The sequence below is a fragment of the Manis javanica genome, chromosome 10 (genome assembly GCF_040802235.1).
Source record: "Manis javanica isolate MJ-LG chromosome 10, MJ_LKY, whole genome shotgun sequence".
NCBI lineage: Eukaryota > Metazoa > Chordata > Mammalia > Pholidota > Manidae > Manis > Manis javanica.
Window position 1 is genome coordinate 587012 of NC_133165.1, and position 27625 is coordinate 614636.

At 54.2% G+C, this 27625-nt stretch overlaps 1 protein-coding gene and 1 long non-coding RNA gene across 9 annotated transcripts in view; one reads left to right on the forward strand and one right to left on the reverse strand.

Moving 5' to 3' along the window:
• IFT140 (intraflagellar transport 140) overlaps positions 1 to 27625 on the forward strand; it is a 65853-nt gene that overhangs the window by 4692 nt on the left and 33536 nt on the right. For 7 of the 8 annotated variants that reach the window (XM_073214381.1, XM_073214385.1, XM_073214386.1 and 4 more), the window contains 15 exons: positions 678 to 899; positions 8230 to 8351; positions 8518 to 8660; positions 10035 to 10210; positions 11082 to 11173; positions 11711 to 11817; positions 12406 to 12551; positions 14731 to 14934; positions 15071 to 15143; positions 16750 to 16841; positions 18556 to 18683; positions 19306 to 19423; positions 21613 to 21743; positions 23092 to 23257; positions 24715 to 24846. In XM_073214381.1, the coding sequence (XP_073070482.1) occupies positions 678 to 899; positions 8230 to 8351; positions 8518 to 8660; positions 10035 to 10210; positions 11082 to 11173; positions 11711 to 11817; positions 12406 to 12551; positions 14731 to 14934; positions 15071 to 15143; positions 16750 to 16841; positions 18556 to 18683; positions 19306 to 19423; positions 21613 to 21743; positions 23092 to 23257; positions 24715 to 24846 (2052 nt within the window). The remainder of the gene's footprint in view (positions 1 to 677; positions 900 to 8229; positions 8352 to 8517; positions 8661 to 10034; positions 10211 to 11081; positions 11174 to 11710; positions 11818 to 12405; positions 12552 to 14730; positions 14935 to 15070; positions 15144 to 16749; positions 16842 to 18555; positions 18684 to 19305; positions 19424 to 21612; positions 21744 to 23091; positions 23258 to 24714; positions 24847 to 27625) is intronic. The other variant, XM_017641428.3, reaches the window with a different exon arrangement.
• Positions 19418 to 21605, reverse strand: LOC118970109 (uncharacterized). The gene is made up of 3 exons (XR_005057906.2): positions 20693 to 21605; positions 20211 to 20374; positions 19418 to 19759 (listed from the first exon to the last, which is right to left on the reverse strand). It is a non-coding gene; the product is annotated as an uncharacterized lncRNA (long non-coding RNA).

Sequence of the window (27625 nt, forward strand, 5' to 3'; positions counted from 1 at the left end):
CAATGATTTATGGGATGATAATGAAGCCGCTAATCTAGCTATAACTGGAGATTTCTGGGAAGAGCCCAGTACTACTGAGAACAAACCAAGTTACTCTCTGAAAACTCACATACTTATGCCCTAAATCTACTTCCTTAGAAAATACTACAAAACGAAGAATATACAAACACATATTCCATTAGCTGTCAGAGCAGTGATATCATCACGAGTCACATGGCCTCTGGAAAATTCCACTGCGCACTCCTGAGATGAGAGTAAACAAGGCTAGTGACTTCTTAGCATCATTCTGAAAATTACTTTGACCTTGTAAATGGTTCTTGGGTTCACCTGACAACGCTTAGAACATTGGGGTCAATGAACTTCACCCACCAGCCCACTGCTTGTTTTTATCAATAAACTTTTATTGGACCCATCAAAATGCTAGCTAGTCACAGCAGCTGTGAGTATGAGGTCATACTCCTTGGTAAGCTGCTCAGCATGGTCAGTTGAGTGTTAACTTTGTGCTTTTATAGCTCAGCTAGGGACAAGGTTGGTATTCTGTGAAAATTAAATATAACATTTCCTTAAGAACCAGCTCTTGATATCTTCTGGCTGATGTCAAGTCTGTTGATCAGCCATGAATTCTCAGAGTAGCTGCCACCCTCTGTGATATGGGATTTGCCTCTTGTCTGTCGTAGGGTGAGCACGTGCCCGATATGCATATCGAGAGGTCATTCCGGGTCACTTCCCTGAGCTGGCACCCTACACGGCTGATCCTGGCTGTTGGCTGGGAGACGGGGGAGGTGACAGTGTTCAATAAGCAGGAGAAAGAGCAGCATGTGGTCCCCCTGACACACACCGCCGACGTCACTGTCCTCCAGTGGAGCCCCAGCGGGAGCTGCCTCGTGTCAGGGGACAGGGTAAGCAGATGCTTGACACTGTTTTCAGACGCCAGCATTTCACTGTCCGTACTCCTAGGGACGCACATTGGGAAGGGCGGTTGGAAAAAACGAATTATTAGAAATGTGTGGTTGTCTAAATCAGTTGATCTTGCCAGATGTCATGGTAGATTTTGTTTTATTTTGAAAATTCTACCATCCCACTCACTTTACGGCAGAGGTATGTCTATGACTTTTTTTTTTTTTTTTGCTATCATTAATCTACTATTACATGAAAGACATTATGTTTACTAGGCTCCCCCCTTCACCAAGTCCCCCCCACATACCATGTCTATGACTTTTTAAATGAGCTTTTCTGGGTAAAAACATTCATAAATATGGGTGAGTACCTCAGGCCCTAACACTTTCATAGCACCCCAAGTCACCGGCTCCCTGAGCACACTTCCTTGTTGTCTGGGGGACCCTGGTCCTAACTGTACGACCCAGAGCTTCTTAACCATCTCAGTTTGCCCCGAGGAGACTTGACAGTTCTGGAGACCATTTTTATTGTCACTCTGGTGACAGGGGGTTGCTTCTGTGGCATCTAGTGGGTGGCAGCCAGAGGTACTGGTGAACATCCTGGCATGCACAGGACAGACCCTACAGCAGAGAGTTATCCAACCCAAGATGTCACCGGTGCCCATGGGTTAACACTGGTCTAGACTTCTTTTGATTCACAAATATATGGCAGAAAGTTTACAATGAATTCACTTATTTTACATGTTTAAGGTGATACATGTATGTGTTTAAAAGTTCAAAAGGTATGAACAGGTACAAACAGGGAGGACCCTCCACCCCCGTGCCCCCTGCCCTCAGGTGCTTACAGCTCCCTGAAGCCCTGAAGTCGCTCTCCCAAGTCTCTGCAGGCGGGCACAGGCGTTCCTCCCCGACTTCAGGTTTTGAAAAGCTTCAACCCTCTAGAGGCGTTGCAGGACCAGTACGAGGAGCACCCAGGTGCCCTTCACGTGAACTCAGCGGTTGTTAACGTGTGGGCACATCTGCTCGCTCACCCTTTTGCCTGAATATCTGGGAGTTTGTCCCAGACATCACACTTGCGCCTACCTACTTCAGCACGGACCTCCTGAGAACAGGGTGTGCTGCGGCCGCACGCGCAGGGAAGTCATTGCTGAGGCGGTGCGGGGCCTCGGTGCTCAGTCCGCATCAGCGTGTCTCCGGTGGCCCCGGCGACGCCGGTGGCTGGTTTTGTCTGAACCCAGGACCCAGCCAGGCGCGTGTCTCTGACCGTCATCTCTCTCCAGTCTCCTCTCAGCACTGTTTCCTGATGTCATCCTTTCCCTCCTCTCTTCCTTCCGGGTCTTCTGTGACACCAACATTTTGAGGAGTCCAGACTAGTTACTCTATAGAACGTCCTGCAGTTCAGATGCCTTTCCCCCCAGGATTCCCTGTAGCTCACAGAGCTGCCGCCTCCTCCGTTTTTCCTAGTCCTCCAGAGGAGAGTGTGGGTGCAGCCCGCCCACTCTGGCCCCCTGTTCCTCGCTGCTCTGTCAGCGCCCTCTGTGCTGGTCACCAGAGGACTCTCTTCTCTTTTAAGCAGCTCTTCATTGTGTGAGCGCCGTGCCACCAGCCCTGTCGGTAAGCATTTTGGCCTCCTCCAAGCTTTCGCTGAACAGACGCTGACGCAGTGGCTAACCTGCTCTTGCCGTTTCTCACATGTGGCACTTCAGAGGGATTCCTAGAAGCAGGGCATCTGGGCCACAGGGTACATGCCCCCATGGTTCGGTGAGCGTTCGCAGAACCCCTCTGTGGGGCTGTGCGCACCGCACTGACACGCCGCCCGTGGTTCCCCGCGGTGTTGTGCCCAGATCAGAGTTCTGCCTGGAAAGTGACGGCACAGTGGTGTCCGTCTGCACTCTTGCTACTGAGGGTGACTGTTACCTAGAAGAGCCGCGTACACGCCCTTTGCTGTTCATACCGTGTGCCCATTTTTCTGGATTTTCTGATGGGCGTCTGTCCCTGTGTCAGCACAGGTGCACGGTCATGCGACGGAGCAGAAGTCACTGCTCCTTGGGCACAGGCACTCTGAACTTTTGCATTGAACACCTTCTTCCTCAGAATAATAGCCTAGGAATCTGGACATGCTAAGTCATACTTACATTTAAAAAATGAGTTCTGGATGGTTGCCTTGGGAGGACAGAGCAGAGCAATGTCTCTGCATTCCTGTGTGGGTCTCATAGCAGGCAGCCCCACAGGGCCCCTGGGTGCGCTCTCGAGGGAGGGCTGTGTGCAGTGACAGCGGCCTTTTCATTTTCTGTCTTTGTGTGTGTTTTTCACTAGGCAAGTGGTATATTTTTAATATCATTTTTGAAAAAATTACTAAGCACTAGAAAGTTGGCTTTGTGACATACACACTATTCAAAGTGTGCAGATACTACCTTTGATCTTCCATGACTTTTCTTAGAGTTGTTCTGTACATGTTGCTTTTTGAGGCTGAAATTATTTGGAAACCATATTCTGATATACAGGGAAGTGATGCCAGCGGCCTGAGGGGACCGTGGAATCGGTGCTGACTGAAAGGGTAGGAGGAGGGGTGTCCGGTGACCTTGAGCAGGAAGCAGGCCTTGGGGATGCTTGGGCACCAAAGCAGAGGAGACTCCAAATGGACATAATGCGTGTGCTGTCCCCAACCACAAAGCCCACCTCCGGGACTGGGTCATTCCAGGCGGTGGCATCTCCTGCCCGCCGTGAACCCTGGATGACTGAGACTCTGATGACTTTCCGAGTGAACATGGAACACACCCAGCACCCAGATCCAGCTTCCTTTAGTTTCCAACAATAAAGGGAACCAGGGCTCCTTGGAAAAATGGCTGGTGTTAGGGCCAGGGCAGTGAGCCCCAGGCCTCTGTAGAGCCAGAAAATAAAGTGCTCCCCGAACCCACAGTGACCAGGTTGTCAAAGGGTCACAGGAACCAACCAAAAGAGCTGCCAGTGACCACAGCTGGACCAACTGGAACATCAAAATGAATAAAATTACATTGGATTATACCCCAAAGTAGAAAATAAATGTTCATGGGTCCATACTAATATAAATCTATGATTTCATAAATAAGTCAGTGTGGAAAAGAGACCCAGCTCCTGTACTGAAGAATCCCAAATGATTTATGCAGATACACCATGCTCAAGGGGGTGAGCCATAACTCTCCTAAGTGTGGGTGTCCAAACAGCAGAGGAAGGAAAGGGGACCCTGAGGAACTTCCCAGGGGAGAGGGTCGCAGACACATCCTCGGCCAGGATTGCAGACTCAGCATCAGCAGAGGCAGGTCGTGTCAGTGGCCTGGACCCCTGATGGGGTGCCAAGAAGGGTGCTTGATCTCTGTGGTCTTCTCCCTGAACCCACAACCCCAGACCCTGGTGAGGAAACTAGACAAGTCAACGTAGAGGGACATTCTGCAAAAACCCTCATAGTCCTCAAAATGTCAGAACTGGAGAGCCTGGGGCTCTGTCCCAGCCCAGAACAGCCTGGGAGGCCGGATGACATGTCTGTCACATGGGAGGGCCGGGGAGGAGCTGAGGAAGTGTGGGTACACAGTGACGTGTCTGTGTTGGCACATTAATGCTGAGACACGGCCCACTGGATGTAAGATCTGTAACAGGAGCAACTAGGCGCAGGTGTGGGGCTTCTCTGTCTTTGCGTCTGCTCTGAGAATCTGAATCTACTCAGATCAAAAGTTTGTCTTAAAAACTGAACACATGACAGTCATTTCCTCTGGGGAGTAAGGACGAGAGGGACACGTTGGAAGAGTTTCTGATGTCTGCATTGAATTTGAATTGTTTGGATTTTTCGTGGGGCATGTAACAGTTTTGTAATTTAAAAAAAAAGAATAAACTTGAAATGGATTAAAGATCCAAATGTAAGACATAAAATTCCTAGAAGAAAACATAGGCAAAAATCTCTTCAACAGGAAGAACAATCCCAAATGAATAGTCTAAAGTCACAGTTATTGAAATGGGAAAAGAACAAATGAGGCCCAAAGTCAGCAGAAGGAGGGACATAATAAAGATCAGAGAAGAAATAAATAAAATTGGCAAGAATAAAACAATAGAAAAAATCAACAAAACCAAGAGCTGGTTCTTCAGGAAAATTAAGAAAAAAAGAGAATCCACACACATAAACAGAATCAGAAATGAGAAAGGAAAAATCATGACGGACCCCACAGAAGTACAAAGAATTATTAGAGAATACCATGAAAATCTGTATGCTAACAAGCTAGATAGCCTAGAAGAAATGGACAACTTTCTACAAAAATACAACTTTCCAAGGCTGACCAAGGAAGAAACAGAAAATCTAAACAGACCAATTACCAGCAACGAAATTGAAGCGGTAATCAAAAAACTACCCAAGAACAAAACTCCCACGCCAGATGGCTTCACCGTTGAATTTTATCAGACATTTAGAGAAGACATAATACCCATTCTCCTTAAAATTTTCCAAAATATCGAAGAGGAGGGAATACTTCCAAACTCATTCTATGAAGCCAGTACCACTATAATACCAAAACCAGGCAAAGACCCCACAAAAAAAGAAAATTTCAGACCAATATCCCTGATGAACATAGATACAAAAATACTCAACAAAATATTAGCAGACCAAATTCAAAAATACATCAAGAGGATCATACACTATGATCAAGTGGGTTTCATCCCAGGGATGCAAGGATGGTACAACATTCAAAAATCCATCAACATCATCCACCACATCAACAAAAAGAAGGACAAAAACCACATGATTATCCCCATAGATGCTGAAAAAGCATTTGACAAAATTCAATATCTGTTCATGATAAAAACTCCCAACAAAATGAGTATAGTGGGCAAGTACCTCAACATAATAAAGGCCATATATGACAAACCCACAGCCAACATTATATTTAAAAGCGAGAAGCTAAAAGCTTTTCCTTTAAGATTGGGAACAAGACAGGGATGCCCACTTTCCCCATTTCTATTCAGCATAGTACTGGAGGTCCTAGCCATGGCAATCAGACAACACAAAGAAATAAAAGGCATCCAGATAGTCAAAGAAGAAGTTAAATTGTCCCTGTTTGCAGATGACATGATATTGTACATAAAAAACCCTAAAGAATCTACTCCAGAACTACTAGATCTAATATCTGAATTCAGCAAAGTCGCAGGATACAAAATTAATATGCAGAAATATGTGGCATTCCTATACATTAACAATGAACTAACAGAGAGAGAAATCAGGAAAACAATTCCATCCACAATTGCATCAAAAAGAATAAAATACCTAGCAAAAAATTAAAACCACAATGAGATATCACCTCACACCAGTAAGGACCACCACCATCCAAAAGACAAACAACAACAAATGTTGGCGAGGTTGTGGAGAAAGGGGAACCCTCCTACACTGTTGGTGGAAATGTAAATTAGTTCAACCATTGTGGAAAAAGCTCAAAATAGAAATTCAATTTGACCCAGCAATTTCACTTCTAGGAATTTACCAAGAATGCAGCAGTCCAGTTTGAAAAAGACAGATGCACCCCTATGTTTATCACAGCACTATTTACAATAGCCAAGAAATGGAAGCAACTTAAATGTCCATCAGTAGATGAATGGATAAGGAAGAGTGGTACATATACACAATGGAATACTATTCAGCCATAAGAAGAAAACAAACCCTACCATTTGCAACAACATGGATGGAGCTAGAGGCTCTTATGCTCAGTGAAATAAGTCAGGTGGAGAAAGACAAGTACCAAATGATTTCACTCATATGTGGAGTATAAGAGCAAAGAAAAACTGAAGGAACAAAACAGCAGCAGAATCACAGAACCCACGAATGGACTAACAGTTACCAAAGGGGAAGGGACTGGGGAGGATGGGTGGGAGGGGAGGGATAGGGGGGAAATGGGCCATTACGATTAGCACACATAATGTAGGGGAGAGCACGGGATGGCTGTGCAACACAGAGAAGACAAGTAGTGATTCTATAACATCTTACTACGCTGATAGACAGTGACTGTAGTGGGGTATGTAGGGGGGACTTGGTGATGGGGGGAGTCTAGTAACCATACTGCTGCTCATGTAATTGTAGATTAGTGATACCAAAATTAAAAAACATCTCTTGAACATAAAAACGTAAGTCACTTTTTTCCAGACACATCTCTATGGGCAAGGGAAACAAAAGCAAAAATGAACAAGTGGGACTACATCAAACTAAAAAGCTTCTGCACAGCAAAGGACACCATCCACAGAATAAAAAGGCACCCTACACTGTGGGAGGATATATCTGTACGTGATTTATCCAATAAGGGGTTAAGGGGTTAACATCCAAAATATATAAAGAACTCACATGATTCAACACCAGAAAAACAAACAACCTCCAAAGAAGAGATATAAATGGCCAACAGGCGCATGGGAAGATACTCCGTGTCGCTGATCACCAGGGACATGCAGGTCGGAGCCAGCGAGACACCGCCTGACGCCAGTCAGAACGGCCACCATCCAGAAGACAGGGTGACAAGTGTTGGTGAGGGTGTGGGGGAAGGGGCCTCCTACTCTGTCGGTGGGACTGTGGATCGGTGCAACAGCTGTGGGGAGGGATAGGAGCTTCCTCAAAAAGTAAAAACAGGAACACCATACAACCCAGTGATTCCACTTTAGGAATTTACCCTTAGAGATCAAAATCCCTGATTCGAAAAGACACATGCACCCCTATGCTATTGCCAGACTGTTTGTGGTAGCCAAGATATTGAAACGACTTAAAGGTCCATCCATAGGTGAATGGATAATGCACACAATGGAATATACTCAGCCATTAAAGGAAAAGAAAGCCTGCCATTTGCAACAACATGGATGGACCTAGAAGGTATTATGCTCAGTGAGATAAGCCAGGCGGAGAAAGACAAATACTGTATGATTTCACTTATTTGTGGAATATGAAAACAAAGCAAAATAAGGAACAAAACAGCAGTAGACTCCTAATACTGAGAAGGGACTGGGGTTACCATGGGGGAGGGGATAAAGGGGCACAGGAATTCTCGGTCGTAATACACATCGGTCCTGGGGACCGTAGCACAGCATGGAGACTGCAGCCCGTGGTTCTGTGACATCTTCCTGTGCCGACAGATAGTGACAGCGCTAGTGGGGGTGAGGATTTAACAATGTGGGTTACTGTTGAACCACTGGGTCATATACCTGAAACCAATATAATGCATATCAACTACACTTCAATAAAAAATAGCAAACAAACCTTTAAAAGGGAATAAGCACGCGCTCCGTTGCATGGACCCCCTGTAAGAACGCGTCTCCTCTGCGCCTGCTGCTGGTTTTGCAGCTCGGGGTCCTGCTCTTGTGGAGGCCGGACCAGAGGGGCCGAGTGCAGGGCGCGCCCCTGCTGAGACACGAGCACGCCAGGCGTCTGACCCACTGCGTCTTCCAGCCGCCGCCTCCTGGCGAGTAAGTACCGGCTCCCTGCTGGCCGCACGGCAACATCCTGTGGGGACCGGAGGGCGCGGGATGTGGCTCCCCCCGGCACTGAGGGGTGGTACCCACGAGCCACGGGGCGACGCCTTCCTACAAAGAGCAGCAGGAGCCCTGACCCCTGTGTCCTACTCACTTTCAGGGACCTCGTCCAGCTGGCGAAGGCGGCCGTGAGGGGCGATGAGGAGGCCCTGGACATGTTTAACTGGAGGAAGAGCGGCTCTGGGAGGCTCCTGAAAACGGGGTCTCAGGAGGGACTGTCATTCTTTGTCAGCTTGGTGGATGGTGAGACGCTGAGCTTGGGATTCTAGGACGCTGGAGCATTTTAGGGCTGTCTGGCACGATTTCAAATGAGTACGTGGTGTTTGCATAAAATAATAGGCTGATGTGTGCCAATCTAGAGGATTACATCAGCCAGCTTACGTCAGTTACTTATCCAGTATTCAAAGAGGGGCTTCACTTTGTCCTGATAGATAGGAATTGAGCTGTTTTGGTGTTTGGAGTTTTTATGGTGAAGCTGTCAGTGAGCCAGCCTGTCCTGCCTGCTGACGGGGCTCCTAGCAACAGGCAGACTAGGGGGCCGGAGTGAGGTTCTCCTGTGCTCCTGCTGCCCAGTCTATGTCATCAGCAGGTGCCTCTCACCTGCCTGGCACTGGCCAGCCTCCGGAACGGCGAGCGCGGGGCCAGCTGGGCTTTGCCGGGGCCTGTGGCCACCTGCCAGCCCAAGGCGCTCAGCATTGCGCACCATCTGTCTGGGCCCCAACCCAGCTCTTCCTCAGAGTAAGCGGTGAGCCTGGCTGCCGCTGTGACACTCGGCAAATTCAGCGTGAGGTTAGGAGAGAAGCATCTTCCACATTCACGGGAGACATTCACAGGTGTGTGTCTGCTGCGGGAAAGAGGCCGAGGAGGTGAGGCCCACAAAGGCCATGAGGCCAGCGAGGTGGTGCCACTGCAGCTCAACCTGGGCCAGGCAGCAGCTCGAGGGGCTGGGCTTCATCCCCATAAATAGGACACCTGCTGTCTCAGGAGGTAGAAGCGGAGCCAATGGCGGGCTTGGAGGTCCTGCAAGGGGCACGCCGACAGGCCAGCCCTCACCCAGGGCCGCGGCCCGAGCTGCACGGGGGCAGTGGGCGTGTCTGCTCCTCGCCCGAGCCCCCAGGACACGGCTTCCAAGCTAACCCTGGAGGCGCTCAGTTCCCCCTGCCGCAGACGGCGGACACCTGCTGCCTAAGTGCTCAGCACTGCCAGGATTAGCCGCTAGGTAACCCACTTTTCGGCTTAATAAAAACTCAAGTGTCATTGAGAATGTGAGGATTCTGGGGGGCCCCTGAGAGCAGCAGCAAGGATGCAGTGACTGAGCCCACTGGAGGGCTGGCGAGGGGGGCCGCCTGCTGTGGGGCACAGGCAGGGCTCATGGCCCAGGGCCTCGGTGCCCGAATGCTCGGTCATAGACCGAGGAGGCCAGGTGTTCAAGGGGAGGCGTCTGTGTGAAGGTCAGAGGCCCCACGACTGGTGAGATGGAGCTGACTTCAGGGCCGGCAGCCTCTGCTGTTCCACACACATCTTTTAAATTTTTATAACAAAGACGTTTATTTTGTAGATAGAGACAGATGGTGGTGAGTGTGGAGCCACTGGCAGACTGACCCTCTTTGCCCTCAGGGACAGTGCACCATGTGGACGAGAAAGGCAAGACCACCCGGACAGCGGCTGTGGACGGCTCCGTCCAAACGCTGTTCTACGTGGAGGAGCGGAAGGCGCTGGTGGTGGTCACGGAGAGCCTGCTGCTGTCGCTGTACATGGTGACCCCCGAGGGCGAGGCCGAGGAGATGATGAAGGTGAACGGCAGCTCCATGCTCCGTGCGCGTCTACGAAGCCGCCAGGGCTATGGTGGCGCTGCTGGGCCGTTCCTTCTGCTCTGGGGAGGGAGGTACGCAGCTGGGCAGCGGTCAGGCCGGCGGGCACTGCACGGGGTTCGGCCCTGTGGTTGGCCTTCCCCGTGGAGATGGGGGGCCAGTGGGACACTGTCCTGTTTCCCAGCTGTGCACACACAGTGCAAAGGAGGCCTGCCCACCGTCTGAGAGCCACAGGGATTTGACCCGCGTTCGTTCTGCACACATACAGCCGCCACGTGCACACATGCACCATCTCACCTGCCGCGTGTGTGGCAGCCATGCCGCGTCCTCAAGGGGCCCGGCCCCGAGGAGTCTGTGTTCTCAGAGGGCTTGGGACTGTCCCCGAGGGGCCGCCGGCAGACCATGGAGCTGACAGATTTCACAGGCTGTGTGTTCTTGGTCGTTCACGTCCTGTAGCACAGTAGCTGGAAAGATGGTTCCTGAGTCACGTGGACTTGGGTTCCAATCCCTCTGAGCCCCTCACTGGCCAGGGGCCCTGGGCAGGTTGGTTCTGTGCAAACCGGGGGTGAGCTGCCTCCCTTGGAGGGCAGCTTGGTAGCCAGTCGCCCTGCCTGTGTGCTCACCGCACCCCACACGCTGGGGGGGCTGCTGTGATCAGCCACTGAGCCTGCAGGGCTGGTGGTGGGCTCTGCCTTATGCCCCATGGAGGCCAGGGAGGGCCCCCAGTGCCCGCGTTCACCCCGCCTCCCGCCCTGGGGAGTCCCCACCACAGAGCATGGCCCAGGCGCGCAGACGGGAACATGCCGTCTTGGCCAGAGCGACATGCGGCTCTGGGGCTGTTTCCCTTGTCCAGGTAAAGCTGAGCAGGAAGACGGGCCACCCGGCGGACGTCACCTTGGTCGAAGGCAGCCTTCTCGTGAGTGCCACAGGGGACGCGGCCCTCAGGTGAGAGCCAGGCTCTCCAGCAAGTCCACGACTAAAACTCACTCCCTTTGGGAATATAACATATGTACAGAAAAACACATGAATTATGAAGAATTTTCACCAAGTGATCATGGCTTTGTAACCAGCTGTGAGATCAAAGAACAAGACCCGCCAGAGACCGCGGTGTCCCCGCTCCGCCCGCCCAGGGGTGGCCCCCGCCCCGATGTCAGCCCATGGCACCCTCACCTGGCCTCAAGCCGGTGCTGGGCAGGTCACGCATGTCCACGCCCCTCCGGGTCTCAGTGGCGCTGCTGAGGTCAGAACTCCTTTGTTCTCCCTGTGCCCTGGTGTCACAGGGAAGCCTCTCTTTAAAAACTACTTCCTCTGGCCATGAGTGTAAAGTACACCCGGTGTGATGACGGCGTGCGTCTCCTGTCCGAATCCGAGGGGCCGCGTCTTCTCCTGATTTTTAGTTTGCTCTGCGAGCTGACCGAGGCCCCGCGAGCTGGGGGACGTGCAGCGATACACGCTGACCAGCCTTCCTTCCTTCCACTGCAGATTCTGGGATTTAGAACGAGGGGAGAATTACCTGCTGAGTCCAGAGGAGAAGTTTGGTTTTGAAAAAGGAGAAAATATAAACTGTGTTTCTTACTGTAAAGTCAAAGGTGAGACCTCTCGGGCTGGCACGACTCAGGGAGGGAACCAGCCCTAGGCTTCTCCCCATGGGCCACAGGGTGGTGGCAGCTCTTCCAAGATCAGTAATTGACTTTAACTTTCGTCAGTCATGGAATAAAGTCATTTCTCAAGAACAGGAAAGTGACAGTACAGCTCTGGTATCCCACCTGAGGGTCTGGGGCTTTGACTTCTTGCAACTAATCTCTATTCCCTCCTAATACCCCCCAGAAAGACAGTGCAGAAAACACTGTGTGCGTGTGACGTGTGTATGTGCACACACACATACAGGGGTGCAAAGAACAGGAGACTCCTTTGGTCCCACTGGGTGCTCAGTGCTGCCCTGGCTTCGGGGAAGCGGCCCTGATCAGTCAGGTGGGTCCCTGCCCTCATGGGGCACGCGGCAGCCCCCACCCCCACCCCCACACACTCTGTTGCCAGGTAGCCATGAGTTCCTGCGGAGGAAGATGCCGCAAGGGGAGGCCGCAGGGCCGAGGGCCAGCAGCTGGTCAGAGAGGAAGCTTGGTGCTGTTTCTCTCATTGTTCGACTCAGGTAATGTGCCCTTTGTTTTCACCTGTAGGCCTTCTGGCAGCGGGGACTGACAAAGGGCGAATAGCCATGTGGAGAAAAGTGCCACGTGCCCAGAGCAGCCGAGGGACGGAGGGAAAAGACAGGTGGGCCCTTCAAACCCCTACTGAGCTCGAAGGGAACATCATGCAGTTAAAGGTACATGTCTACCAGGGTGGCGGCTGCACTTGTTTTCTGCAAAAGTGGAGGAAATAATTGGCTTTGAACCTATTATTGTCAGTTACTCAACTTAAGACTATATAAAGGTAACAACAAAAAATATTTCTGAAGGCCTTTTGGGTTTCAGAATGGTAGATAAGGGGTTGGGGTCTGTAGAAACCTATGTTTATTTTATCTACCTACCCATCCCTTTATCTCTATCTATCCCAAGAGCAACTTAACTGAGATATATATATAACATACCAAGGGATTTTTAGTGTATTCACAGTTTTGCAACCAGCATAATGAATTTTAGAACATTTCCATCACCTGTACCTGCCCCCCTTGCCCCTCCCCAAGCCTGGCAGCTGTGCATCTGCTCCCTGGCTCCAGGGACCTGCCTACCCTGGGCATGTCACAGGTGGAATCCTGCAGCGTGCAGACTTTCGTGTCTGGCTTCCTTCACCTTCCAAGGTGTTTCCAAGGTTTATCCACAGAGCACATGTCAGTACAGTAGATCTTGAAACAACCTGGGTTTGATGCACAGATCCACTTATACATGGATATTTTTTCCAGTAAATATATTAGGAAATTTTGGGGGGATTTGCAACAATTTGAAAAGACATTTTCTTTCCTTTAGCTGATTTGATTGTACGAATACAGTTTAATACATATAACTTAAAAAATGTATGTCAGTTGACTATTACATCATCAGCAAGGCTTCCACTCAACATGTGGTGGCTATTAGAAGTTAAGTTTTGGTAAGTCAAAAATTAATGTGGGTTTTTGACTGTGTGGGGAGCCCACGCCCCAAGCTCTGCATCCTGCAAGCATCGACGGTACTTCACGCTTTCCGTGACCGAGTACGCTTGCATCGTGGACGGGCCACATTCTGTTGTGCATCCATCCGTCCATGGACACTGGGTCGTGTCACTTCTGCACTATTCTGCATAATGCTGCTGTGAACATTCATGTGTGAGTTCTGTGTGGGTGTATGTTGAAATTCTTGGGCATTTGGTGCTCTCACACAGTGTCCTCCTCCCCGTGCCTGTCACGCGAGGCTTTCTTGGCTCTGGACACGTTTGCCGTGGGTCGTCTGGGGGCTCATCTGCTCACGCGGGCGCCTGAGGCCTCTCTGGCAGTTTCTGCTGCCTGCTTTTTCTCCGCGTGTGGGTCATATTTTCCCGTTGTACCTGGCTCTTAATTTTTGGTTGCAAGCTGGACATTTTAGGTAAAATATTGTGTCGACCCTGGGATTCTGATCCTCCTGCCCACTCCCCTCCGGGGCCTGTTGCTGTCATTTGCCTGCCAGTCTGTTTAGCAATGGCTGGACCACTGTAGTGCCGGCTCCTTCCCCTGCCCATTGCTGCTCAGAGGGCATGCATGCCACCCGGGACAGCAGTGGTTTTAAACGTTCTTTGGTCCTGTCCCTGATCTCTGGTGATGGAATAAATGTCATTTTAAATAATAGTAAAAGCCACACTGATTTTCCTAAAGGACATTAAAAAATAGTCACCACCTTTTAAAAGTGTTATTTCTTGCCAAATCTACAAATTACACATACATCTAGTAAAAATAATGACTTTTTTTCTGGGAGAAGTCAACACAATAATTCTAAACTCATCTGGGAGAGAAATGGCCAAGGAAAAAATGGATAAAGAATCAGAACATTTCTGTATCATGTACCAGAATATATCTTGAAACTATAGCAATTAAAACACTGCATGCTTGACTCAGGAGTGGATAAATACATCAGTGTGACAGAGTAGGAAATCCAGAAACCAGCCTGCACAGTTCTGGGAGTATAATATGAAATCGTGATAGCATTTCAGATCATCCGAGGAGAGCTGGGTGGTCTGATACACAGCCTGAGTGTGGTGGCCATTTATGAACGATGAACCTCCCTAAAATGATGTCAGAAAAGTAAATTCTAGAAGACGCTCAGCCAGTCAGAATGAGCACACGCCAGAACCACCACACGAGTGTCTACCTGCTCCCACACCCTGAGTGTCAGTATTTTTAAATGTTTCTACAGAGCACACATCTTAAGTCACTTTTTTAAATGACAAAAAGAAATAGTGCTTGGAAACTGTTCAGAATCCTTGTACTGAAGACACTTTCCTGATTGCGTCTCTCTCCTCGTTCCTTTTTGGTTCTTTCTCTGCAACACGGAATGAAGTGGGGCTCCAGGAAGAACCTTCTGGCCGTGAACAGCAGCAGCTCCGCGGTCATCCTCAGCGAGCAGGCCATGGCATCGCACTTCCACCAGCAAGTGGCCGTGGTGCAGATCTCCCCAAGCTTACTCAGCGTGTCCTCCCTGTCCACAGGGGTGGCGCACACGCTGCGCACAGACATGCACATCCATGGCGTGTTTGCCACCAAGGTGACTGTGAGGGTGACCTGTGGGGCCAGCCTGGGGTCTCCAGCATTGACAAAAGACCTGCTCAGTCCCTAGGGCAACTCAGGATGGGGGCGGCCCCAGTGGCAGGTTGCCTTCTGATTCCCATGATCCTTTCTAGGACGCCATTGCCATCTGGAATGGAAAACAGGTGGCGATCTTTGAGCCCTCTGGAGCCGCATTTCGAAATGCAGGTAGGAGTCGTGTGACCCCAACAGAGTGGACTCAGCTCTGTGCTTTAACATCTCAAGATCTAATGGGGGCCCTGGTGCCTGTGTGGGGGCAGGGGCTGCACATGGCCTTGGAGAGACCCTCCTGTCAGTCTTCCTGAGTGGCCAGTGCTGCAGCTCTGCCCTCCCCACACCCCCGGGGCCTCCTGGGCCTCCTCAGCTGCACCCCATTGAAGCCAGCCAAGGTCGTTGAGAAGTGCAGCCAGATCTGGGGCCAGCAGGCTCTGCCTGGCTCCAGGAGTGCAGTAGCTCAGAAATAAGGCTGCGCGAGCATAAACAAGCACAGTGCCTTCTAGGGAGGAGGCTTGCTGCACACCCGACTTCTGAACTGGTTCCATGCCCCAGAGCAGTGAGCCTGTGGCATCTTGACCAAGGCCGGCTTCTATCTGGATATTGCAGGATGGATCATCGGAGAGGCCCCATCAGTCTGCAGCCCCAGTGCGTCCCATGAGCCCCCCAAGCTCACGGGCCCACCATCACCCTTGCTGCCTGGCCTGTACCTGTAGGGGTGTCCTGGGGCCACTCTAACAAGGCGCAGACCCAGTGGCTTAAGCAGAAACTCCTTCTCCCACAGTTGTGGAGGTCAGAAGTCCAGAATCAGTTTGTTGGGCCAAAATGAGGCATCAGCAGGGTCACACTCCCTCCAGAGAGTGAGGGAAGAATCTGTCCCTCGCATTTTCCAGCCTTTGTGGCTGCTGGCAGCCCTTGGCTTGGGGTGCTGCCTCCGTCACCACTGTTCCTGCCCAACACCCCCCTCTCTTCCAAGGACGCTTGCTGTGGCATGTAGTCCAGGGTGCTCCCCCACTGAAGACCCGAGCTGATAGTCACAGGTTCCAGGGATCAGGACCTGGTATCTTTGGGGACGTCCTCCAGCCCACCACACTGGCCATCAGGATGGGCTCCTTGGTCCGCTCTGCTGCACATTCTCACTTTCAGCCGTCCTGACCCTGGCCACTGCCCTGTCCCCAGGGCACACCCTCTGCTGGTCGCGCCGTCTCCCACTGGGATCACCTCCTTCGCGCCACTCCCTTACTCTTTGTCATGACACTTCTGTTCTGCCTTGTCTCGTGCAGACAGTTCGCGCTCCCTCCTCTTTTCTGCTGTAGGCTCCCCGGGGGAACTTCTCCCCGGGAGACAGCATAGCAGGTGCCGGTATATTTTCTGGTTTTGGGTGTAATCATCTCCCTAATTAGATAAGAACCTGTCTGCAGGCAGAGACCAGGGCTTGTTGCCTCCAAACTTCCAAGTGAGATGAGCAGTCACTTGCATGAACAGCTATGCTATGCTGCTGGAGGCACCAGCTACCAGACTGGGGGTGAGAGAGACACGGCTAGCGAGGGGGGCCCGGGGAGCCTGCACCGAGGCCCCGCACGAAACCCTGAGCCTGCCTGATCCATCACTGCCAGCTGTGACCTTGGGCAGTCCCCTGTGCTCAGAGCCTCGCTTTCCTCATTTGCAGGCACAGAAAACACATCGGTGAGGGCCAGGGTGAATCAGGGAACGTATGTGAGCGTGCTTCTCAAACACTGAGGAGGCACAGGCCGCTCTCATGACGTCATCTTCCTCTTAGGTGCCTTCCTGTGTGAGTCTCCGGTGTTAGCAATGCATGAAGAAAGCGTGTATACAGTGGAGCCAAACCGAGTTCAAGTTCGGACCTGGCAGGTAAATCGTTGCTCAGGAGCAGGAGGGCAGTGACGACCGAGCGGTCAGAGCAAAGCTGGAGATGTGTGTCTCTCCGTCAGGCCAGAGCCTGTTACGACTTCGCAGCCAGGCAGCTTCACCCACCAGGAGCTTGTTTTCTTACTGGTTTTGTGCCATCTTCTCCTAGAAGATGCCACTGTCGGCGTAGTGGGCAGACCAGGGCAGCTGGCGAGCGGTTGGGGCAGCTGAGAGGTGCCACCAGGAGCAGGTCTGAGGGCCTGGAGCCGCAGCCAGAGTGGAAGGGGGGTCGAGGCGCTGGTTAGGGGTGTGTGGAGTGGTTAGATGGTGGGTGGTGGCAGGGGTGAATTGAGGGTGTTCTGAGCTTGCTAGTTCAGGAGTCTGGGTCTGGGGGCAAGGTGCAGGTTTGAGGCACCTTGGAGCCCCTCCAGAGACACCCAGGAGCCAGTTGGGAATGGAGGTTCTGAGGTCAGGAGCTGGGTCAGCTCACTGAGGCCACAATTTGGGCATGTGGAATGCGTTGACATGAAGATGGTAGCCTAACATGGTGTGTGGGGGTCACGGGGAAGACAGTGCAGCACAAAGAAGACAAGTAGGGACTCTGTGGCATCTCACCACACTGGTGGACGGTGACTGCATTGGGGTGGGGGGACTCGATAATAAGGGTAAATGTAGTAACCACATTGTTTTTCTTGTGAAACCTTCATAAGAGTATATATCAATGATACCTTAATAAAAAATTTTTTAAATAAATAAATTACATCATTCTTTTAATGTAAAGAATAAAAAAGGATGGTAGCTGAGCAGTGTAGACGCAAGGGGAGTTCAGGTTTGCCCGGGGCCCTGGTGCACTGCGGCAGCAGAGGCGGCTGTCAGGGAGGAGGCCGAGACCCCCGCCCTCCGCTCTGTCCCCGTTCGCAGGCTCCCCTGGCCCAGTCAGCAGTGGCTTGTGGTTCTTCTTTCGGTCCTTTGAGACTCTGTGAGTGTTTGCTCATTCCACAAGCCTTTACTGAGCACCTACTCAGTGCATCAAAACGACGATTCTTCAGCTTAGAATTCCCCCCTCCTCCCCCACCCTGGGTCCCCTTGTGCAGCTGCCTCCTGCTTCGCCTGCTCGTGGAGTTGCTCTCTAGAATTAGGAGCCCACCAAGCTGTGCTGGAAGCCAGCTGGCCTCCTTCCTGCCCAGGGCACTGGAACTGCCTGCTCTGCTGCCTGGGCTCAGCCCGCTGTGCACCTGAGTCGCTGCCCCCATTTTGAGTCCTGGGGACACTCTGCTCACTGCTAGGATTCTCTGCTCTGGACCCAGTGCCAGGCAGGGTGCAGATAGTCACTGAGCATTGGATGTTTGAGCCACAGGGCTCTCTTACGGAATAGGAGGGTCAGAGTGTGGACAGGACACATCACGGGCTCTTAGACCTGTGCGGTGAGGCCTCCTGGACCACCCCAAGCAGGTGGCACTCACTGTCCCCACCCCTGGTAATGTCTCTACTTGTCGCCTCTGTGGCTGAGGTTACATGTGTCTCTGCGTGTTGGCCTGGCTGCTCTGTCCCTCCCAACCTGCATGCACTCGCGACCCCCGCCGAGGGCAGGCCCTGTCTACCCCGCAGAGCGACAGAGCCTCGCAGAGTGCTTGCGCGCACACGCCCCGGCAGACCTGCACTGCAGGTGTGAGTGCCACGCGAGCGGCCGCCCTGAGCCCAGCTCTCTCTCCCACAGGGCACCGTGAAGCAGCTCTTGCTGTTCTCTGAGACGGAGGGGAACCCGTGCTTCCTGGACATCTGTGGGAATTTCCTGGCTGTGGGAACAGACCTGGCTCACTTCAAAAGCTTTGATCTTTCCCGAAGGTACAACTAGGCCACTCCCAGCACAGCGGAGCCCAAGGGCACGAGGCAGTTAAATGTCATGAGGGGCCTGAAGGGATCCTGGGGCAGAAAGAGGACATTGCGGCAATAATGAGGAAATGTGAATAAAGTAAAAAACCAAGCTGAGCTGCCACTGCACGCTGGGCGGTGTTACCATGGTGGCAGCTAGTGGTGGCTGTTCGGCGCCAGTTGGGTGTGTTTTAGGGAGACTCTAGTTGTAACCAAGTCCTTAGAGGAAGGGCCCCAAAACCTGCCCCAGGCAGCAGCCTGCAGAGCGTGTCCTTGAGCTGTGGGTGAGATCCGGTGTCCTTATGTGTTCATAAAAGCAGAACCTTAAAAACCCAGACAAATGTCTAAGTGCCATCTTGTACCCCAGAAACCAGTACCACCTTATAGGTCAGTTGTGCCTCCATTTTAAAAACTTTAAACAAAAAAAAATAAGACTTGCCCTGTGTCTTGAGCATGGCCCATTTCCCAGGCACGCCTAGGCCTGGCGAGTGCAGCGGGCCACCGCACAGCACCCGAGGCTCAGGCCGCCCTCGGACCTGCCTGTGTACGGTGAGCGGCAAACACCAGTGTGCACTGGCATCTGTGTCCCCTGCAGGGAGGCCCAAGTGCACTGCGGCTGCAAGAACCTGGTGGAGCTGGTCCCAGCGGCGGCAGGCCTGGCCTCGCTCAGGGGCAATGCAAACGGCAGCAAGATCAGCATCCTCCTCAGCAAGGTGGGTGGGGCCTGGGGCCCTCCCCACTCAGCTCCTCCACCCCCACGGCCCCTCGCCACCCACCACGCCCCGCCTAGCGTCTGTTTTCCCTGCCTTCCCTCCCTTCTGAATCCTCACCTCTTCCCTGTCTTCTCCTCCTCACCCAGTTAAATTCTCTTGGCATGAGGGGGTGACACGAGCCGTTGGGAGTACCTTGAGCCACTTGCTTACAGAAGCGGATTGACTGGTATAAGAAGTCTCCAGGCGGGGTGGTGTCTGCTCATGTTCCCCTTCATTCCACATACTGAGTGTTTTGCTGGACACTGTAGGTACCATCTGATGGATAAGCGAGAGGGCCTGTAGGTGAAGGGACATGGATCAAGGGGCAAGGCAGAGAGTGAAGTCTGACAGCCTGGCCGAGAGCTGGAGGGAGGGACGTGATGCTCCAAAGACTCCCCAGGGAGGTGGGGGCATCCAGGAGGGATGGGCAAGCCCAGCTGTGAAGTGCCAGGCAAGGGTGCCAGGGAGCACCCGGCCGAGGGCCTGCGTCACTGGCAGAGGGGCGAAGCCAAGGCCAGCGTGGTCGGCGGTCATCACACGGGGCCAATCTCGCGCACATGGCGCCCGCACACGGGGCAGAGGAGGCAGGGTTGTGACGCCGCAGCGTCTTTCTAGAGACCATTTCTAAACGACAGGTTGAGGGGCTGACGGATCAGGGGTGCGGAAGTCCCCTTGGTACATGGCACCATCCTGAGGGCTTGGGGTTTGACTGGCCGAGGGGTGAGGAAGGGCAGGAGCTGGTTCTCACCCTCAGAGCCGAGTGGAAGCAGCGAAGGAGAGCTGGCAAGGAGCCTCTGCCGGACGGGGAGTCCCGTTGCAGTGTGTGGAGTCTGCAGCATCTAAGGCAGCCAGTAGTCAGTTAAAGACACAAGCTGGAGTCCCAGAAAGGAGGCCTGGCTGCACCTGGGGATCCTTGGGAGGAAAAGCGCAGCCACTGCGTGCCCAAGGACCAAGATGGGACCCGGAGCAGCTGAAGGAGCAGAGTGTCCATGGTGGCAGGAGGTGGCCGAGGAGATGGGGGATGGTCAGGCTCCACGTGCCAGGCGGGCCTGGGGCACCCAGTCGGTCAGCAGACGAGCAGACAGCTGTCTTCCAGACAGTGGGGAAAGTGCCGGGCATGCCCCAGGCCACGTGTCCTGCGAGATCCTCAGGGATCCCTGGAGGGCTGTTTCCATGGTGGTGGGCATGCGTGCAGGTGAGAGGTGGGGGCAGCACAGGGTGGCCACTCACCCGAGAGGCTGGATTCTCCAGAGCAGAGTGAGACTGAGGGAGATTCAGGCTCAGAGCAGGGCCCCCTGCAAGGTCCCCCAGGGCCTGTCCTCAGCAGAAGGAAAGGAAAGAGGAACCGACCAGCAGCTGCCCCCGCCCACCCCATCGGTGCCCGGGGGCTGGGGAGCGGGCTTCGGGCAGGGAAGGTCACGTGCAGGCCCCGCGCAGCGAGTGGGCCGCGGGTCCCTGGCGCGTGGGGGGCGTGGGAGAGCCGGGCTGGGGCGTACGCTGCTGCCTCTGGCTCGTGTTTCTCGTGTTGATGACGGTATCCGTGACGACTAGAAGCTCACAGCGTCATGTCAGACCTCTTGAGGACTTTAATTTGTGACTTCTACCACTGCTCCTAAGCTTGAAGTATCTTCTTTTGTCTAAAATTCTGGCAAATTTTCATTTCCTTGCCTTTCTTAAGTGCTCACATCCCATTTACTGTTCCAGTGTTTGCTAGTATAAAGCTTTAATGGTGTGCCTACGTCATTGGCATCCATTTGCCCTGATAGCCAAGCTGGCTCCATTTTCTCAGCTTTCCTGACGGTCCTTTGTGGAGTTTACTTCATTCTTACCCATAACTGGTTTATCAGAATCCAGATCCTTCCTGTTCCCACGGTGAGCCCCTCAGTCCAGCTCAGCACCAGGACCAGCTGGACAGCTGTGGTCGAAGTCAACCTTCACGAGCGTCTAGAATCTGTCTTCAGTTCTCTGAAATTGCAAAGTAGTAATGCGGGAGCTGTCCCGGTGGGGGACAGCGAGGCAGCACTGCTGTCATGACTGCGGTGGGCCCGCAGCGGGAGGGGCTTACAGGCCGTCGATGCCGGGACGTGTTTTTCTCGAGCGTGTGATACGTCCACCGGGCAGGCGCCGTGACCTGGTTTTCTGTCCCCCAGGCTGACAGTGGCCCCGACTCCAGAATCTGCTTCTATGATGTAGAAATGGACACGGTGACTCTCTTTGACTTCAAGACAGGACAGATTGATCAGAGGGAGACGACATCCTTTCACGGGCAGGAGATGAAGAAGTAAGACTGGTTTGGGAGGCGTTTGCTCAAAGCGATACTCAGTCGCTTGTCCTCTTTGAGGCGGGCTGTTACTGAGTTTGAAGTAAAAACAGAAAGGAAGGCTGGTGCCCTGCAGGCAGGGGGTCTGTCTCCAGGCCTGAGGCTCTGGAGCCCCGGCGGGGTGGTGGCCACAGACCACCAGCGTCTCCTGAGATGGAGGGTCTGTTCTGATGGAAAATGTGGTTCTGGAAGAAATATCTGTCTTTCTTCAGGAGTTCCTGTAATATGTGTTTGTACTTCCTTCTCCTGCTGAGAAAGGACTCACGGAATGTAGTCCACTCAGGTTCATGTCTGCTTCTGTGTGAAGTGGCGCGTGAGGCCCAGTGTGCTGGCCAGATTCCCACGGGGCGCCCGCAGCCCTTCCAGGGGCAGAGCAGCCCAGGCCAGAGCGTACTGCCAGGGGAGACACGCCCTGGCTCTGCTGCAGCCCCTCCCATGCCTCCTCCAGCCCGGGCTGCACTCGCCCACTTCTCCTCAGAGTCCTTTTCCAGAACCTTCTTTCACCTGGTGGCTTATGCTGACCCCTGCCTGTGGCCCCCTGGAGCACATTCACTGTGCTCGCCGTGCTTAGCTCCACTTGTCTTCAAACTGCCCGTGGGAGTTTCCCCCACACCTCAGCCCTCGGCCCTGCCCCACCTTCTTCCCCAGGGACCCAGCCTTGTCAGTGGCACCAGCTTCCCTGGTCACCTGACCTAAAACCATGGGACTGGCTCTCCCTTTAACCCCACTGTCCTCAACCCTAATCCCCAGTGTCTCTTGTCTGACTTTTGTGAGTTCCCCGTCCCCTCGATGCCCCGCCTGCCCCTCGGGATGTCCACCTGCAGCCCTCGGCTGGCCGGGCCCTCCGCCGGAGCGGTCGTCCCTGGCTCATGCCGCTCCTCCCGGTGGCGATCAGAGGCGGCTCAGGGCCCTCCGCAGGCTCCTGCCCTCTTAGATCTGGTCCCTGTGCTGCCCAACCCCTTTTGTCTCCCTGGGGCACCAGGTCACGTTCTAGGCACATGAAACACAGAGTTTCACTGGTGAGGGGAACCCAGGCTGTGCTCAGCACACGCGTCACCCAGGTCGCCACTGGGATGGGAGCCACCCGACTGCTGGGCCACAGCCTGAGGCCACCAGGCCGGGGGCACTGTCCCACCAGAGCCCCACCTGCCTGCTGCCCTGAGCCGGAGCACCCAGCTGGTGCACTAGCTCGCCTGCTTGGGACTCTGGCCCGTGTTCCGGTCTGACAGGGTACGAGCAGGCTGCAGGCCTGCTGGGCGTGCACCCAGGCCGGGCACGGGCCAGCACCGCCGCCCTCCTCCATGTGCAGGGGGGCCTTCTCTTTCAGGAGCTGCCCCTTCGAGGATGAGAGACTGACGAATCTCATTCCTGTGAGTCACTTCTGGGATGAGAGCGAGCCCGGGCTGTTCGTGTGCGAGACCGTGCGGGAGGAGCCTGGAGCCCAGTGCCCTGCAGAGGACAGTGCGGCCCTCACGGTACCAGGGGGCCTGCATGCCATGTTCAAGCACAGGGGCCCTTGGTAGGCTCACGGCCTCCGTGATGTGGGTGATGGGGAAGTTCATGCCGTAGGCTGCGTGCCCGCCCAGGGTGCCTGCGTCGTCCCCGCTCTGGGGTGAGTCCGTGCCCGGGGTGGCCCACCTGTCTGTCGGGTCTGAGTCAGGGCGCCTCCTGGGGCTTTCCAGGCATCTCACCTGCTGCTCTTGGCTCCTCCCAAGGGCAGACCCATTGCTGAACTGCTCACGTGAGCTCCCCTTTGGTGTTTGCTCGCCCTGTGAGTCACGGGCTGGCACACCAGCTCCGCATTTGCTCCCAGCCAGGCCGATGCCCAGCAAAGCAGCCTCCTGTCTGTCATTTCCCAACGCCCCCACCACCCCACTCCCCAGCTCTGCACAGCCTCCTCCCCCACACTGATGACTCTCAGGCCACGTCTGCCCCTTGCAGGGGCTTGGACTATAACACTTTCCAAATCTTGTGTCCTGTGGAGTGGCCAGCATCCCCCAGAAAGCCCAGTGGTTGGCTGTGCATTTATAACCCACCTCGTTCCAAGAGGGATTTATATGTAGGGCCCTATCAGCAAAGGGCAGCCAGCCCTACAGCTTTAGGAGACTTGTCTGCCTGCCAAAGGAATTTCCCTCCCAGGACAGTAAGAATTTGGACCCCCGAGTTACCAGCAGTCAATGTCTATACCCTGGATTTTTGGTTCTGAAACACTGGATGTGATCCAGTGAGGTGCCGTCTCTGTCCCTGATGGAAGAGTGAGTGCATGGCCGGAGGGATGCCTTCACACTAGGGGGCCTGGGGGCGACCCCAGACAGGTGATGGGGAAGGCGGGCCAATGACCAGTCGAGGACGAGGGGTGCGCGCCGTGGGGCGTCTCCTGGCGGTTTGGCCAGGTAGCCTCCGCTCTTTATGGCGACGAGAAGCTGTGAGCATTCAGGCTGCAGGGAAAGGCTGGGGCTCCAGCCTGCTGCTACCCATCTCCTGTGCAGAGGGTCCGCAGCCCTGCCGTCGCTGCCGGGTCGCGGGCCACAGGTCCTGCAGAGCTCCTGGCCCTGCAGAGCTTCTGCCTTCCCAAGGGCACAGGAGAGAGTCCTTGCTGTCGCCGACTGATGGTCAGAGCGGAGCAGGTGGGGCCGTGCCTGAGCGCGCGCAGCACTGCAGCTCCTCTGACGCGTCTCCCTCAGGCCCGGTGGGAGTGGCCAGTCTTTGCCTTCCCCGTGCTTGCAGGGGGTGCACCCTGCCTCCAGGTGCAGCGGTGACGTGGGGCCGGTGCGATGGCCACGCGTCCCAGGCACCAAGGGGCTGTGTGGGGGCGCTGCCTCCTGTTCTCTCTGCGTCCTGGGTGCGTGTCCAGCAAGGACGATGGGCATGGACGGGCGCTAGATGTCACATCAGCAGAATAAAGCAGAGTGACGCTGTCCCTCTCTCCCAGGTGGACGTGTGGATCCTGTCCTTCTTCGTCTCTGAGGAGCACGGCTTCCTGCTTCAGGACAGCTTCCCCCGGCCTCCCACCTTCCAGATGCTTCTGGGGATGGAAGTGCCCTCTTACTACTTCACCAGAAAGGTGCGAGCCCCACAGCAGGGTTTCCGTCCTCCCTCCTGGGCTCTGAGTGAGCACTTGTCGTGGGGCACCCGGCTCACCTCCCGCCGAGCTAAGCAGACCGTCTGCCCTGACTTGTGCCCCGAGATGCCAGCCAGTAGGGACCTCCAGGTTAGGACAGCTGCACGGCCTGGCTTTGCTCTCAGGACCGATGGCCAGTGCTCTGCGGGGTGCCCTGGGGTCGTGCAGGCACCCTCCTGGTGTCTGCCCTGAAGATACCAGCTTTCGAGTCTTCCTTTTTGATTCTAACCACTTTTTGAAAAGCGTACCTTCCTGGCTGCTTACCTCTGCATGCCCGCACTCTCCCCTGAGTGTGTACTTTGCTTTATTAAAGTACTCATTCATATTCCTAAATTCACTATAGAAATTTAGAAACTATAAATAAGAAAATTAGGACCAAAGATGATGCGAATCTCCACTGTCCTGGCCCCAGGGGCGGTCGTGGGGCCTCCAGGAAGTCTCTGTACACCTGGTGTGGGTGTGTCTCGTGCATGTGTGTGTGCTTTACCTCTTGGATGGCTAGTTTCCAGCCCTGCGCACACCCCGGCCATGTTGTGGTGGTGCTCCCTCGCCCCCCTGGCACTAGGTCCTGCGGTCCGTGAGCGTCCCGTGGGTGGCAGCGTGAGGGTCTCTGGCTCTCAGTCTCAGCAGCTTCTCCCGTAACAGCATCCGCGTCTGAGGTGATGAGTCTGGGCGTGTGCCCAGGTCCCCCCACCGCGGCGCCATGCAGCCACTGGGGCCACTTGAAGAGCAGCATGCGGGCACCCAACATGGGACAGCCTCAGTGAGCACGGGCAGCGGGCCGGGAGCACCTGCACCCCAGGCCCCACTGTGCTCTTATCTGCGCAGCTCTCCCTTGTTCTTTTCTCCCCTTTTTCATTGAGTGGAGCTGATACGCACTAGTGTTGGCTTCAGGCTGCAGCACAGTGGCCAGACAGGTACCCATGTCGTTAAGTGCTCACCGGGTGGCCGCAGCTCCCACTGGTCACCACACTAGACGTCGATGCCGCTGCCCATGTTCCCGAAGCTGCGCTTTCACCCCGGGCCAGTTTGCACTGGAGCTGCAATCCTGTGCCTCTGCCCCTCTCCCCTGCTCCCTCTGCCCCCCATGGCCACCGCCAGTCTCCTCTCTGTGATGCAGGGAATAGATTTCGAATAGGTTGGCTCCACCACACTGGCATTTTCCTGGCTTTCATTCCTCCTTAGTGCATTACTTATTTATCCATTTTCATTTTTCCCTGACTTGAGGACTCAAAGTTTCAAGTGTTTGAATTCTCCCCGTTGAGCTTCCCCGTTATTCCCCATCACAGACTTGGTTCCCCCCACACACTGGTGCATCTTTGCTCTTCTCGGGGACGCCCGTGTCCCTTGCGCCTAGGCTCCGAGCTGTCCTACGGGGAGGCACGGCAAGGAGCTGCCCACCTGCGTGTGGTATGGGAAACAGTTGGCTTGCCCGCACTGTGGTATAGGCCGTCTCGTCACCCTGCCCTCTGGAGTGCGCGGTGGGCGGCCATGGAGTGCTGGTTCCCTAGGAGCTGCCTTCTCCGATCACTGGCCTTTGTTGATGGCTCTCAGCCCTGCCCACACACAAGGGTGTGGGTGAGCTGGACTTTCTGGGTCTCCCCAGCTGAGCACCCCCTCACAGAGCTGCAGTAAAGACCCAAAACTGGACCCCTGGCGCATGTGGAGTGCAGGGGCACAGGGAACCCAACCGTGGGTGCGTGTGTGTCTGGGAATTCCCATGTGTGCTCACAGTGAGTGGGTTCTGGTTACAACGAGGTGTCCAGATTTGTTACCCAGAGGCAGCAGCTGCCTGGCCATTCCTGGGCGAGCACCTTCCCTGAAGGTCTGCTGCTCTGTGCAGGAGCAATCCAAGCCCCGCAGCACTCAGCCTCCTGGTGTGAGCAGCCTGCACACTGCCCCAACCATAAACGTAAGCCCTAGACTATGGCTGCCTCAGGGCCTCTGCTGGCGCTCTGCTCTGTGCCTGGAAGGGTCTCTGCACCCACACCTGGATCTGACTGACCCTGCCAGTGTTTCAGGGCCCCGGTCAGCGCCCCGAGTTTGGGGCTGCAGAGAGAAAGAAGCAGATGATGCAGGAGACAGAAGGTGGTATGTGGGTGGGGAGCAGTGGCCGGCAGGGAGAAAGGGTGCCAACGTTTGAGGAAGGTAGGGCACAGTGCCCTTGGGAGGGTGTACTCAAGCTTGCAGGTGTGAAGAGGTGCCAGGAGGCCGGCCAGCACACTGGACAGTCGCACTTACGCCTGGGGTGGGGGGGGCATGTCCTCCTCACACACCTGTGGGGTACATCACTCAGCCAGTGGTTCTGGTGAAAAACGCCAGGTGAGGGCACACCACTCATCCAGGTCTTCATTTGGAAAACTCTACCTGAAATCATGCTGGTGCTACTTAATTTTAAGGCCTTGTGTATTTGCACACACGTCTGACTTGATTGTATAACCTCTTTCTAGTTTATAAAAAGCACCCAGGAGGTGGGAACTTTCACAGACATTCTGTAAGATGTTCGTGAGTTAGAGGCCGAAGACGGGCCCCTGTGCATGAACAGCCTTTGCTTACCTGCTGCCTGAACCAGAGCCCAAAGCTCAGGCAGCATGGAAGGCCCACAGGTTTTTGTTGCATTTGACAGGGACTGTTGCGATCATCTGTCTGTGTGCAGAGGGGCCCCCATAGCTGGCGGACATCTCTAGGGTGCACCTCAGTACGGGCATTAGCTTCACATGGA